Source organism: Aythya marila (genome assembly GCF_965140915.1).
Source record: "Aythya marila genome assembly, chromosome: 13".
NCBI lineage: Eukaryota > Metazoa > Chordata > Aves > Anseriformes > Anatidae > Aythya > Aythya marila.
The window spans coordinates 10,350,120-10,362,198 of NC_139054.1; the positions used below are offsets into that span (position 1 = coordinate 10,350,120).

The 12,079-nt window shown below is 48.0% G+C and overlaps 1 protein-coding gene across 1 annotated transcript in view; it reads right to left on the bottom strand.

Annotated features, from left to right (window-relative positions):
* The window catches only part of LOC309882920 (gamma-aminobutyric acid receptor subunit alpha-3-like), a 59,649-nt gene that overhangs the window by 10,825 nt on the left and 36,745 nt on the right, over nt 1-12,079 (bottom strand). The window contains exons 6-7 of the mRNA XM_082770423.1: nt 3,751-3,833; nt 715-858 (exon numbers count right to left, since the gene is read on the bottom strand). Coding sequence (XP_082626549.1) covers nt 715-858; nt 3,751-3,833 — 227 coding nt within the window. The remainder of the gene's footprint in view (nt 1-714; nt 859-3,750; nt 3,834-12,079) is intronic.

A 12,079-nucleotide genomic window follows, 5' to 3' on the forward strand; every position in this document is an offset into this window, starting at 1 on the left:
TATTAAAATCAAGTGCACCAGAGAGGAAATATTCTCAAATGAGAGAATTACTGGTGCATACAGAAGGAAAAAAAAAAAAAAAAAAAAAAAAAAAAAAAAAAAAAAAGAAGAAGAAAAGAAAGATGAGAGAAACACACGAGATAACAGAAGCTATCAGTACCTGAATTCAGAAAGAAAGGGAGGAGCAGCAGATGGGAGAGAAAGATGATTAATATTGGTCATTAATCAGAGGAAACATTTGTTTGGAAGAATCTTCTATTAGCTGTGATAATATTTGTGTAAGCAGATGCAGTGAAAATCACACAACATCATGTTGCATTCACCTTCCCTGCCCACAATGCTGTCCTGACAGGCTGAAAAGGGATCCAAGACAAATGAGTCTACAGTACCAAGGACCAGCTGGGCAAGATGGGGCAAATTTTCTGCACATCAGGTCATTTTAGATGCTTGAAATCAGTTTTCTAGAAGGTACAGGTAATAAGGCTCTCTCTGTAGAAACCACTAGAAGCTAAACATCTCAGTGCCTGAAGGTCACAGCCCCAGATGTCCTCAGCCATATTCTCCAACATCACAGGGCTTGAGAAGCACCATGGTCTTCGTCGCCTCCATGTACTGCCTGCATAATTATGCAAAATCATGGTACTCAAAGCCCATTGGTCTGTCTTGCCTGACAGTGTGCTCAGCCCATACATCTCGTCATGGTCCCACACATACCTGTGCTGGATCGAACCATCTCTGTCCCAACAACATGGCCCAGCAGGTCATACTGGTTCAGGCGAGATCCACCCTTTGCTACTTCCACTGATTTATCCTTCCCCAGAGTCCAGGTGTAGATCACCTCTGTCTTTGTGTAGGCATCTGCAGAGGAGAAAGAAAAATGAGGTTCGTGCTTCTGGCTGACCTAAAATATACCAAAATTAGCCTGTAGCCTGCAGCCTCCTTGCTGTACATTCCTCAGAGCCACATGGCTGAGCACAGCCAAGCATGGCCAGAGACAAAGGCAGCTCAGCAACTGCTAATTGAATGAGCAAAAGGGAACAAGGGTTTTGGGAAGGGAGCTGGAAGGAATATAGGGGCAGAGCAATGTCTCTGAAAAATGCTGTCGCCTTGACACAGTGGCTCTGCAAGGGCTGGCTCCAAGCAGAGGCAAAATAGGAAGGCATCCAGGCTAGCATGGTGCTGGGGCAGCAGGACGAACACCACCCTGCCATGCCAGGGGCTGGGACAGTTACTCTGTCAGTGGCTGACAAGAGGGGTTACACACAAACGGGGTTGAATTTCAGGTTGTTTAGTTTAAAATAAATAAATGTAAATCTTTACCTTCAGGCACAGCTGTCCCCAGCCTCACAGCCCTGGAGGTGGTGTGCCCTACCACCAGTGTGTTCTGTGCACTGTGCGACCCCATGCCTGCAGGGCAGTGCTGGGAAGAGCCTGCCTGCACGTTGCAGAAGACAGCAGGCAAGTGCTGCTGAGCTGCTGCAAGGGGCAGTGCCGGGCTCGCAGCCAGGGCAGCCTTCCAGCGACTTGCAAGCTCCCCTCTCCATCCTTGCCCAACACCTCCCTAAAACACACGGTCACCATCACCATCACAAGCCTTTGTGACCAAAACCCTGCTTGTTCCCATAACTGCTCTCTTTCCCACTTGTTCTCTCAGTGTTGCCAGTCCTCCAGTATCTAGAAATTAAGTTTCTCCAGGTTCTACTAGGTGCTACAACTCTCTGTAATGCTCAAGCTTCCTGTCCAGGCCCACTCTGCAGTAATTTTCTAGGCAAAAACAATGTTCACTATTTGCAAAGCCATTTTAACATGTGTTTTTCATTCATTTTTACCACCAGCTTCTTGTATTAAGATATTAAGACATCTCCGGCTAGGGTCAGGCCAAGCATTGGGTCAAGTCTACTATGGAAATTTCTCAGCTCATGCTTTGTGGATGATTGTGTCCTAAATCAGCTAGATCTCCCTGATCTTTTAAAAACAACCATTGTTATCCCTGCACTGTGGGTTTTGGCAAACCTGCTAAACACTAAGCAGGCACTGTGTGAAGCAGGGGGCATGGTTTTGATGATCAGCCAATGTTTCTCAGCATGCCACGGTGCTGCTTAAGCACTTCAGATGCAGACTGGTACTTCTCATCTGATGTGCAACACTGCTTTTCCAGCCCCTCCTTCCAGCTCTCCACATGCTTCTGGAGAGCACCTTCCTCCTTCAGGCTTAGGTCTGTACAGCTCTGCCAGTGCTCCTCTGCCTTGGTGGATGGCACCTTCTGCTCTGGCAGTCACGGTTCTCCCACCACCACTCTCAGTCTGCAGAGGAAACCTGTCCACATCTTCAGCACCATCCACTTTGCTTCATACGTGAAAGTGCAGGTTTGTTCTCACCTAGTTGTCCTGTGATACCTGCTGTCATGTAGCCACGGCACGGATAATTGGAACCTATTTAATGCCAGGAATCTGTTTTAGTTCTGTTCAATGACCCACTTGCAATGCAGTCTAGTCCAATCCAAGGACAGTTCTGTAACACTTAGTGGAGCTGATAAGTCTAGCAACATCTTCTGCTTTCCTAGTCTCAGCTGCTATACAAATCTCCTATGACTGGCTTAGAAACAGTTGTTCTTTGCTGTGCTCATCTATCTTTAGGGAGCGTGGGGAGAGGTAAAGCCATCACCTTCACTACACTTCTGGCCCAAGGAATGAAGTGAGCACACGGTGTGCACTTGGGCAACTGTGGCTCTCTGAAGTGGCTGATCACCCTACTTCTCCTGCAAGCTCTCTGCTTTCCCACTCGGGGTGCATGCCACTGTGGCACAGGGACAGGAGGCCTCTGATAAGCCATTCAGCTTGAGGGATCACTTGTCACCAAGGCAAATTTAGCTATCCTTTGAACAGCACATCTGGCACTAGCACTGCCCTTGTACTTACAGAATCTGAACCACATTAAGCTTCTTGCAAACGAGCAGCTTCCAGCTGTGGGCAGCTTTTTGGTGCAAACAGTGATTTAATCCTACTCCAACATAAGAGAGGTGAACCCACATGCTATGCAAATGGGTGCTTTAGAAATATTCATAGTAACATTAATCAAGGGCAGCTTTCTGAGCTGCTTGTGTCAAAACTCCCATCATTTAAAGGGCAAATCAGTAAAAAAATGCCCAGAAGAACCCCAAAGGGTGTTCCAGCAGGAATATGCACATTAGTCTCTTTTCCTCACCAAGAAAGTAATTAGATATAGAGTAATCTGCCTTCCTGAAAGTCTTGTAATAATCCCAAAGTTTAGGCCTGAGGTATGAGATTTTATATCCCTCCTCACAAGGTCAATTAACATTAATAATTCATCCTTCTCTAAGGCTTGCTAATTTACTGGACTTAGTTATGTCTTGTGGCAATGAGTTCTACATTTAATAGAAGCTACCCAAGAAAATACTTCTTTTTAGAAGTTTTGAACAATCCAGCTTCATGGATGCATTTTGTCAGAAGACAGAGGGGCAGATGCACATGATAAACATGATTTCTTCTGGTGTCAATCAAATTCTTCCACTTTCCACAGATTTAACCACAGATTTGCTCCCTGCTCATTTGTGATGATGGCAGGAATTGCATTTGAGATACCAGAAACAAATTTTTAGTCATGTTACCATTAGCAACTATGCTACAATTAATAACACCATTAATAAAATCATGGAAGACACTGGCCACGTGAAGGACTGTTCTTTATCTCTGAAGCTACCACCTTACAGGGGCTGATCAAGGTACTTACAGCTCCCAAATTTCAGTGGGCAAGCATGCACATCCATTGGGAAGTCCTCCAGGTGCATGGGGCACTCGGCATGAATCGTTAGCCTACAAGACAAAACACAGGGCATGATCAGAAACACACGGCTGCAGAGGCTCCCACCTGGCCCTTCTGCCATGACATCTTTACACCGCATCCATCAAAGGCCTTAACGTGGTCCCTAACTCCTAGGTCTTCAGGCAGAAGGCCATCAGCTGTGGAGAGAGCAGAAGGCATGCAGATCTGGCCGCCTTTCCCATTTTTTGAACTCAGTACTATTGACTGAGTTCATCTTTATCCACTCAGTGCAATCAGAAAATCTGCCAAAGGCCAGGACGTGTGTTTGCTTCTGTGCTGTGCAGAGAGCTCATTAACACCAGGTGCCAGGGGACACCTCACGGATGGTGCTGGAAAGCAGAAGGAAGAGCTTCCAGGGACACCTAACACGTCCATTTCTTCCCGATGGACTGGGAGGAGCCAAGGGCTGGCAGATTATTCACCAAAGCCAAAGAATTAAGGGGCATGCTGAGCAAAGTGAGAGCCAGGAGGTCGCAGGTGGCACTGAAGGGCACAAGGCCGCGGTGCGTGTGGGGCACCACAGCCCACCTCCCGTGGTGGTGGCATTGCAGAGGATGCACACGGGCAGATGTAGAAGTGTCCATCCCAGGGCTGCTGCCAGGAGTGCTGGACTGCTTTTGTGCTCTGTGCATCCACCAAACCCCAGCGGGATGCCTCATCACTAAGTGGTTTCATCAGGGAGGCTCAGGCATAATCATAGCACGCTGCAGAACATGGGGCCAGGCATGAAAGGATCCGTTATAAAAGGCTCTAAAAAAGGAAGCTCTGAGCTCTTCTTCTTCCTCCTTGAAGTACCAAAAAGCCTGCGGACTAGGAGGGAGAGCCAGAACAGATGGCTTCCCCGGGGACTTCTAATATGATCTCCTCTGGAGGAACAGTTTTGTCAAAATGGACCCACTTCTGATGGCTCAGAAAAATAACAAGGAACAAATAATCCGTGATGGGAGCAAGGGGTGAGTGCAAAGGGCAAGTGCACAGACTGAAGGCTGAAGGTGGCTTGTGGAAAACACAGGTCAGGAGGCATGGTGGAAACCTTCTATCAAGACATTTTCCTTTAGCTGGAAAATGGCCTTTTAACCAATGGGATATGTTCAGGTCAGTTATTCTCCACAGGAAATATTAAGAATTTGTCAAATGCAAGACAAACCTCAAAAATAATAGTGGGTTCAGATTTTTCCTAGCAAAAAAATAAAAGAAAAAAAGAAAAAAAGAGAGGAAAAAAAAAAAAAAAAGAGAGAGAGAGAGAGAAAAGAAAGTTTAAAAAAAAGGGGGATTTTGTTTTCATAGGAGCAAGCCTTAAATGATTCTGGGGGAAAAAAATAAAAAAAAAAAAAAAGAAAGAAAAAAAAAAAGGAAAAAAAAAAAGAAGGACTTTTTTAAAGTTATCATCAAAGAGTCCTGCTGGATGACAGCAAACACTTCCCAAATCACTCCAAGTACCTCTGTAAGGAAGCATAAGAGTGGCAGCATGGCTTGGGGCCTCCAGAGAGGATGGAGGCGGCGGCGATGGTGGCCGCAGGCAGCAGATGGTGCTGCGGCAGGCAGGACACGAGCTTTGTGCCAGGGAGGGCAGCAGCAGCAGATTCCTGCAGAGCTGCTCCGCGTCAGCGGCTGTATCCTGGAAACTCCCCTCCAGCGAGGAAGTTTGCTCTGCCACCATGAGGGAACGAACCTCATGATTTTGGAGCCACATCCAGTATCATCAGTTCAGTTCCTTTTCGAGGAGCTGCAAAAGCTGGCATCCTCAGCCAGGCAGAGGTGTTAAATCAAGAAGCAGAGCTGGAAGCTGGCATAACCTCAATGGGGTAGGGCTGGGTGGCCAAAACCCTCCTGTGTGACCAGAAGCCCCCACAGCAGGGGTTTCAAACCCTGCAAACCCAGCCTTTGGGTTTTCTTGCATGAGATTGCAAAGGAAACAGGTGAGGAAAGTGGTTTCCTGCAGGTCTTCTGCATCCATCCCCACCGTGTTTCAGTGATACCTCCCTGCTCTGTAATGCAACAGCAGCAAATATTTTTTTCTGACGTTTTCCAGGGCCAGGTACAACTGCCCTATCTCCACCAGGCACATCCAGCCAGGGGCAACTATAAAAACAGCAGCTCCCCCAGGCAGGACGGGCTCAGTTCTGGTAAACAGGTCTCAGCAGGATGTGGCCCCATACACCCCGTGTGGATTGTTAAGGTCACATTTGCTGCTGGGTCTCAAGGGTTCTCAGCCCAGCCATGACTGATACGATGCTCCATACTCTGGCCATGTTAGTCAGAAGGGGTTTAACGTGTCTGCACAGACAGACTCCATGTCTAGTAGAGGAGGCCAGGAGGTGCTTATGGGGAAGTACAAAACCCGTGTGCGTTCTGAGCAAGTCTCTCCTTGCTGTCCTCTCCCAGAGCTGGTGGTTTACAGCTACCATGCTTCAGAGGCTGCATTTAGGCTTTTGAGTGCACAAAAGACCAAGGACCTTACCTTGTCTGTGAATCCTTGCTGAGTAGGGGCTGGGGAACACCATGTCTGTGGTAATTGTTCTACTGAAAGAGCTGATAATGACATTCCTACTTTCATTTTGTCTGACCCCAGCTTAGCTTCCTCAGCCTACCCCACAACCACTGTGTGGACAACATTACTTCCTTGAAAGCAAATCTTCCTCTGACCTGCTGATCTCATTTTCACCTCTGCGCTGAACATACGTGCCCTTACATGAGAGAAAAGCAGGGCTGAGCTTTAGGACATCAGCCAAGACTTACTAGTTTCAACAAGCCTATGAGCACATTGCTGCAATGACTTTCTGCTGGGGACCAAATGCCACCACCAACTGCTCTTTCACTTTGATGTTGCTTTTTTATAATGTGGGTGAAGATTAAGGTTTCAAGAAGTGGGTATAAAAACCTGGTAGCAAGGCGTAAGTTAAACAGTCTTGCTCCTCCTGTTCTGTTTCTTGAGTGATGCTTTCTTTTTTCCAGCTTGGAATTTACCTGGGGAGCTTTGTTGTTTGTAAGCATGTCAAGCATATCCTCACTGATTTTACCACTCAATTATTTCTGTTTCCTTTCCAACTGCAGTGGACTTTTTGCTTCTAGTATTTGTCACTGTCACTTGCATAAAGGAAATGTTGATGCCTCTGCATGCAAAATTTAGCATTCCACCTGTTTCCCTCAGGAGGCCACACAAGACTCTTCCTTTTAACCTTCCCATTGCTGCCTTGGCTTCACTAACTGCTTTATCATTTCAAAAAGCTCTTTTTGAAAGGGTGTTCACAAAGTCGGCTTTTCCAAAAGCCTTCTCCTAGTCAGTGCTTTCCTTCTGATTTATCCTGAACTCCCCCAAACCAGAATGGCCTTTTTCATCCACTGTTCTGGCTGCAAATTTTGGCTGTGATTAACAGCTACTAGGGATAAAGCTGAACATGGACAGCTCAAGGGACCACAGATTGTGGGTCCGGTTGCTGAGTGCCATTTAGAGCAGCCAGAAAGAGCCTCAGAGGGGGCCAGGACAGCAGCAGAGACCAGCTGGGCACAAGCTGGCCTTGGCCATACCCAACTGCCCACTCCAGGCCATGGCCAACAAGAGCAACTGTCATCAAGAGAAGGACACAACTTTATAACAATGCCAGATGACTCCGTGGCTGTGTGGGAAAGCAACAGTCACAAAAGCAACCTAATCCACCACCTCCTCCACCCACAACTGAAGAAGCTGGGTCTTTTTTTATCTTTTTTTTTTTTTTTTTTAAGTCTCCTGAAATTAAATAAAAGCAAAATGCCGTATCATCCCAGCGAGATGAGCGTGGTTCAGCAATTTCAACCAGCCTGAAGTCAGCACATTCACGGATAACACGTGAAGGCAGTCAGCTTCCTTGCTGAAAAGAAATGGAGCACGGGCATTCCCCCTCACAGCTATTCTCCTTGGCCTGAAACCTCTTTGCCTTTGCCCCGTGTGTGCTAGCCCCAAGGTGCTCTGTCCCACGCACTATTGCTCCTCCTTACCCCCCACATCCCTCAGCTATCCTTCACTCCCCTTTGCTGTGCCCTCTTCTCCTGCAGCCTCTCTCGCACACACTCATCGTTCAGAGCACTAATTAGCAGCAGCATTAGGTGAGCTGTGGCATCAATCACCGCTGAGGAAGTGCCTGTATTCCTCTTTCATCCCCCCAGCTCTCCCCACAGCCTCCTGTTGCTGGAAGAGGGCTCCTCAGCACCATATGCTTTGCCTAATGAAACGTCAAAATGTCAGGCTAAGAGGAATGTACCTCGCTTCCCAGACAATTACCACTGCCTCTGCGGCATTCGTGCTAAAGAGCCTGTTACAGAAATTCTCATCTTTGCCCCTGACCTTGTACAAGAGAGCTCATGGCCAGATAGCCACAGAGGTTTGCTTCATTGCCCTGGTGTCCTGTTCAGGTCTGGACATCTGAGCCCTGAAATGCCATTGCAAAGCCTCGGCAGCATGTGAAAAAATAGCCAAACTGCCAGCAAACACATCATCCAGCTGCTGTATCCTTTGGCTCGTCCATCCCAGTCACTAACAACAACTTCTGCAGACCTGTCTTGGGATCAAACTGCCAACTCCTCGTGCTTTCCTCTGCTTTGCTGCCACGGCAGCACCAAAAGTAGAACATCCAGTGGAGAAGCCATGTTTTTCCTCTTTAAAGTCATGGGGAGCCCTTTGAACTGCTCAACACAATGGCAAGAAGCGTGAATCAGGCTAAACATACCTCTCCCAGGGCTGGCGGTACAACAAACCTCTTCAGCTGCGTTCTCATGGTTACCGGCAGCTTAGCAGAGCCTTTGATGTGTCATTAGAGCCCCCATCGCTACCTGCCTCTGCCTCGTGCTGCAGGATGAGGGAGAGCCTCGGTCCAATTTCTGGGACGCAAAACGCAATAATCCCTCGGTGTACGTGTGCTCCAAAAACATGACAGCACCCCGCACAACGGAGCCAACTTTGTTTATGCCGGGGAGATTGCTTGAGTTTTGTCCTGATTTCTCCTCCAGGAGGTTTGTTAATAACCACAGTCAGGATGAATAGGTAGTGTTTGCGGTTTGGGCTGTGTGCAAATCTAGGTTAGGTTTAATTGCTGGGGTTTGAGTTTGGAAGCCAAGTTTTTTCTAGGATCCTTGTGCTGGATCTGAAAACACAGAATTCACTTTGCAGCCATCCCCCGGAGATTTCAGCCCATGATGGCAGAAATGCAGGGAGATAAGGCGATCCCTGAAGATTTCTCCCTCCTGGGACAGCTTCTTTACGAAAGTGTGCCTGCATAAAAGCAAACTTGGAAAATAGGTCGTTTCTGCCTTTGGATCCACTCAGGAAACTGTATGGAAGGGAGAAGCTTCAAACTGACTCATAACATCTCACCTCATCTATTCAGGGGCTTGTGTGCTAGCAGTGTAACTTGGTCTGCCTGGGTCCCTTTATGCTGTTGCCTACACCAAGCACAAGGTAGGATGAAGCCAAATAGCTGCAGCACTCTACTATGCAGAGGAGCTGGTTCTGAGATGCCTGAGCTGCTCCTCTTGCAGAAGGGAGAAATATGGTTGCACCTCCACCGTACAGGAGGGTTTTGCAAGATGCAGCCTCCAGTTATCACAAATTACCCAGGGGTTAAAACAAAAAACAGGCGGTAAAGCAACCCAAAGCTTTTGCTGGGAGAGATCCTGCAAGACTGCAATTTCAAACAGCAGCCTGGGAGTCACAACCCCCTAAGCATGCTGCAGCAGGTATGGGGCTTGTTATCTAGGGCTCAGCCACCTCGTTGGGGCTCCACATGCCCTGGGTGCCTTTGTGCCCATCTTTCCCTAACGCTCTTCCTCCACCTCACACGGGGTTGCACTTGTCCTTTCCAGGTGCTCGTGCACTGCAGCTGAAGACTTTACATTGTCTTCAGCAATACTGGTTCTTGAGGCAAAGTCTTTGGGCATGCAGTTGAATGTGTCAGCCTGGCAGTTAAAGAAAACATCCTCTGAGTGCATAACTTGAGCACATATTGTCTGGGAAACACTCTGACAATAACCACAAAGCCTCAACACGCCACTCTGACAGTGCCCATGAAAAGTAGAAGAGCTCTTTAAAACCTGGATTCACAAAGTTGAATCCCATTGGCACAGCATCAAGCTTTTGCTATTTTCATGTTTCAAGGCCAGGAAGAACCAGAACATTATCGATGTGCCCCACACAATCTGAGCCAGAGATTACATCCAGAGATTGCTGCAGCAGCTGAGTTTTTGTCTGTACCTTATGTAAATCCACGTGCAATCCCTGGTTTGTTGTGTTCAGCTCAGACACCAGAGCTTTGAGGCCTTAACTGGGCTTTTGTGAGCTACTTAGATCTTGTAGGAGCTCCAAAAACAAGACAGCAGAGGCAGGGCTACATGACAAAGCTGTGTTCCCCGCACTCTCTACGGCAGCCAGAGCAGCAGGGAAGAGGCAGGAGGATCAGTAATCCTGTCCGTTGCTCAGCAGCCAGAAGGAAGGGAAGAGAGAAATACAATTTTGTGCTGCGGTCACAAAGGCCATCTTGTCACCCAGGTGCCAAGGCCTGAGTCAGGGATCAGATGTCTGAACCATGGTGCCTAAGGGATCTGCGCTGTGATGTGACTAAGGGAAATCTCTGGACGCCCAGCTACAGCTGGTGTGCAGCTCCTTGAAGCTCAGGTCAGTGATAAAGAGGCTCTCTCCAGGAGCCATAAATATTGTCACACCGGTGTAATTTTGCTGGATGCATGTGTCAGAGTTGCTGTTCCACCAGAGCAACTTCATCTATAAATGTAAGCCTTGACTAAGAGAAGTGGGCTTTCACGGCAGGATAAATAGCAAGAGACATGCCTCTAATTGCACATCAGCAGAGCTGATCCCTCAAGGATATTGGCTGGTACAAGGTAAAGGAGGAAGATACGTCTCAGGAGTCAAACTGCATGGCAATGCACCAGCCTTGACTGAGCCTGCAAGGGACTGCATGGGACAGGCAGCACGCAGCCCTGACAGTGCTGGGAAAAGCTGATGGAGGTCAAAACTCACTCCCCAGCCAGCAGCACAGCGTGGGCCTTGGGGATTTGCACCTGGCTGGATGGCAGCTCTCTGTGGCTGAGACTGCCTTCCTGCTCCCTCCTTTCAGAAGGACACGCATGTGTGCCACTTGGAGCTAGTCTGGGATGAAGGAAGCACAACATAAAATGAGTCTTCTTCCAGCCCTTTCCTGGGAGGAGGTTTCAAAGCACCTAACGAGGGAGGGCAATGCCATCACCATCATTTTACAGAGGAACTGAGGTGCCTATGAGTATCTACAAGCCCATGGCAAAGCCAGGTCTGGTCTCTGAGCCTCAGCCTGATTACACGCTGCGCAGCCTGTGCCCTTACATCTTCTTCTTTCTGAGCTCCCACCCAAAAGACCCTGCGTGGCCCTGAGTGAGCTTTTTCTCCAGCAGCAGGGAGAAGAACAACCATCAGCTGTGCTGTGACAGAGATCCTGTCCTGCATGTATCAAACAGCAAACCAAAAAATGATATACATGTAAAACCTCTTTCATCCCTAAGACACTGTCCTGTACAGAGCTGTGCTTTCCAGATGCCTTTCTGGCCAGCTCTGACCACATCTCCAGCACCAGGCTGGTCCAACACTGCTTGGGGCCGCACTGGAATAGTTTCACACATGCTATCAGGAAAGTTTGCAAGTGACAAGCTCTGCTGGACAAGCAAAAAGTCTACATGCACTGTGCCTCCTGGTACTGAGCAATGCAACATGACATATCCAGTCCTCACCTTTGGGTATCTCTGAGTGGGCTCTTCACCTCCTGCAAAGACTTGGAAGTACATTTACGGGGGGCAAAAGCAGAAACAAAGGTAGGTCCCTTTGTGGTCACCATTGTCCTCCCTCCTTCCCTGGGAGATGGCTACACTGAAGGATGTGTTGAATTTATGTAAAACCCCCTGTGACTCCACTCCCTCTGAGAAGCTCATTCCCAAGAGCCTCGTGATGCTGGCACCCTGGCACCTTCCCAGCTCTAAACGAAAGAGCAAATTCAATACTTCCCCAGTCACACAAAACTTGCTGAAGAAGGTAATGGTTATTTGCTAAATAAAGAGCAAGTGAAATGATATAAATGCCCTGAAATTGGGTCCTTTTTTGCTGCTTTATGCCAGTAGCTCCTATAATGCTTTGCAGTCAGACAGGGATACAAACTGGGGGAGTGTTAGTCATCTGACATGCAGGTCAGACAGCCAGGAGCAGAGCTGAGCCCTTAAGTCAAAT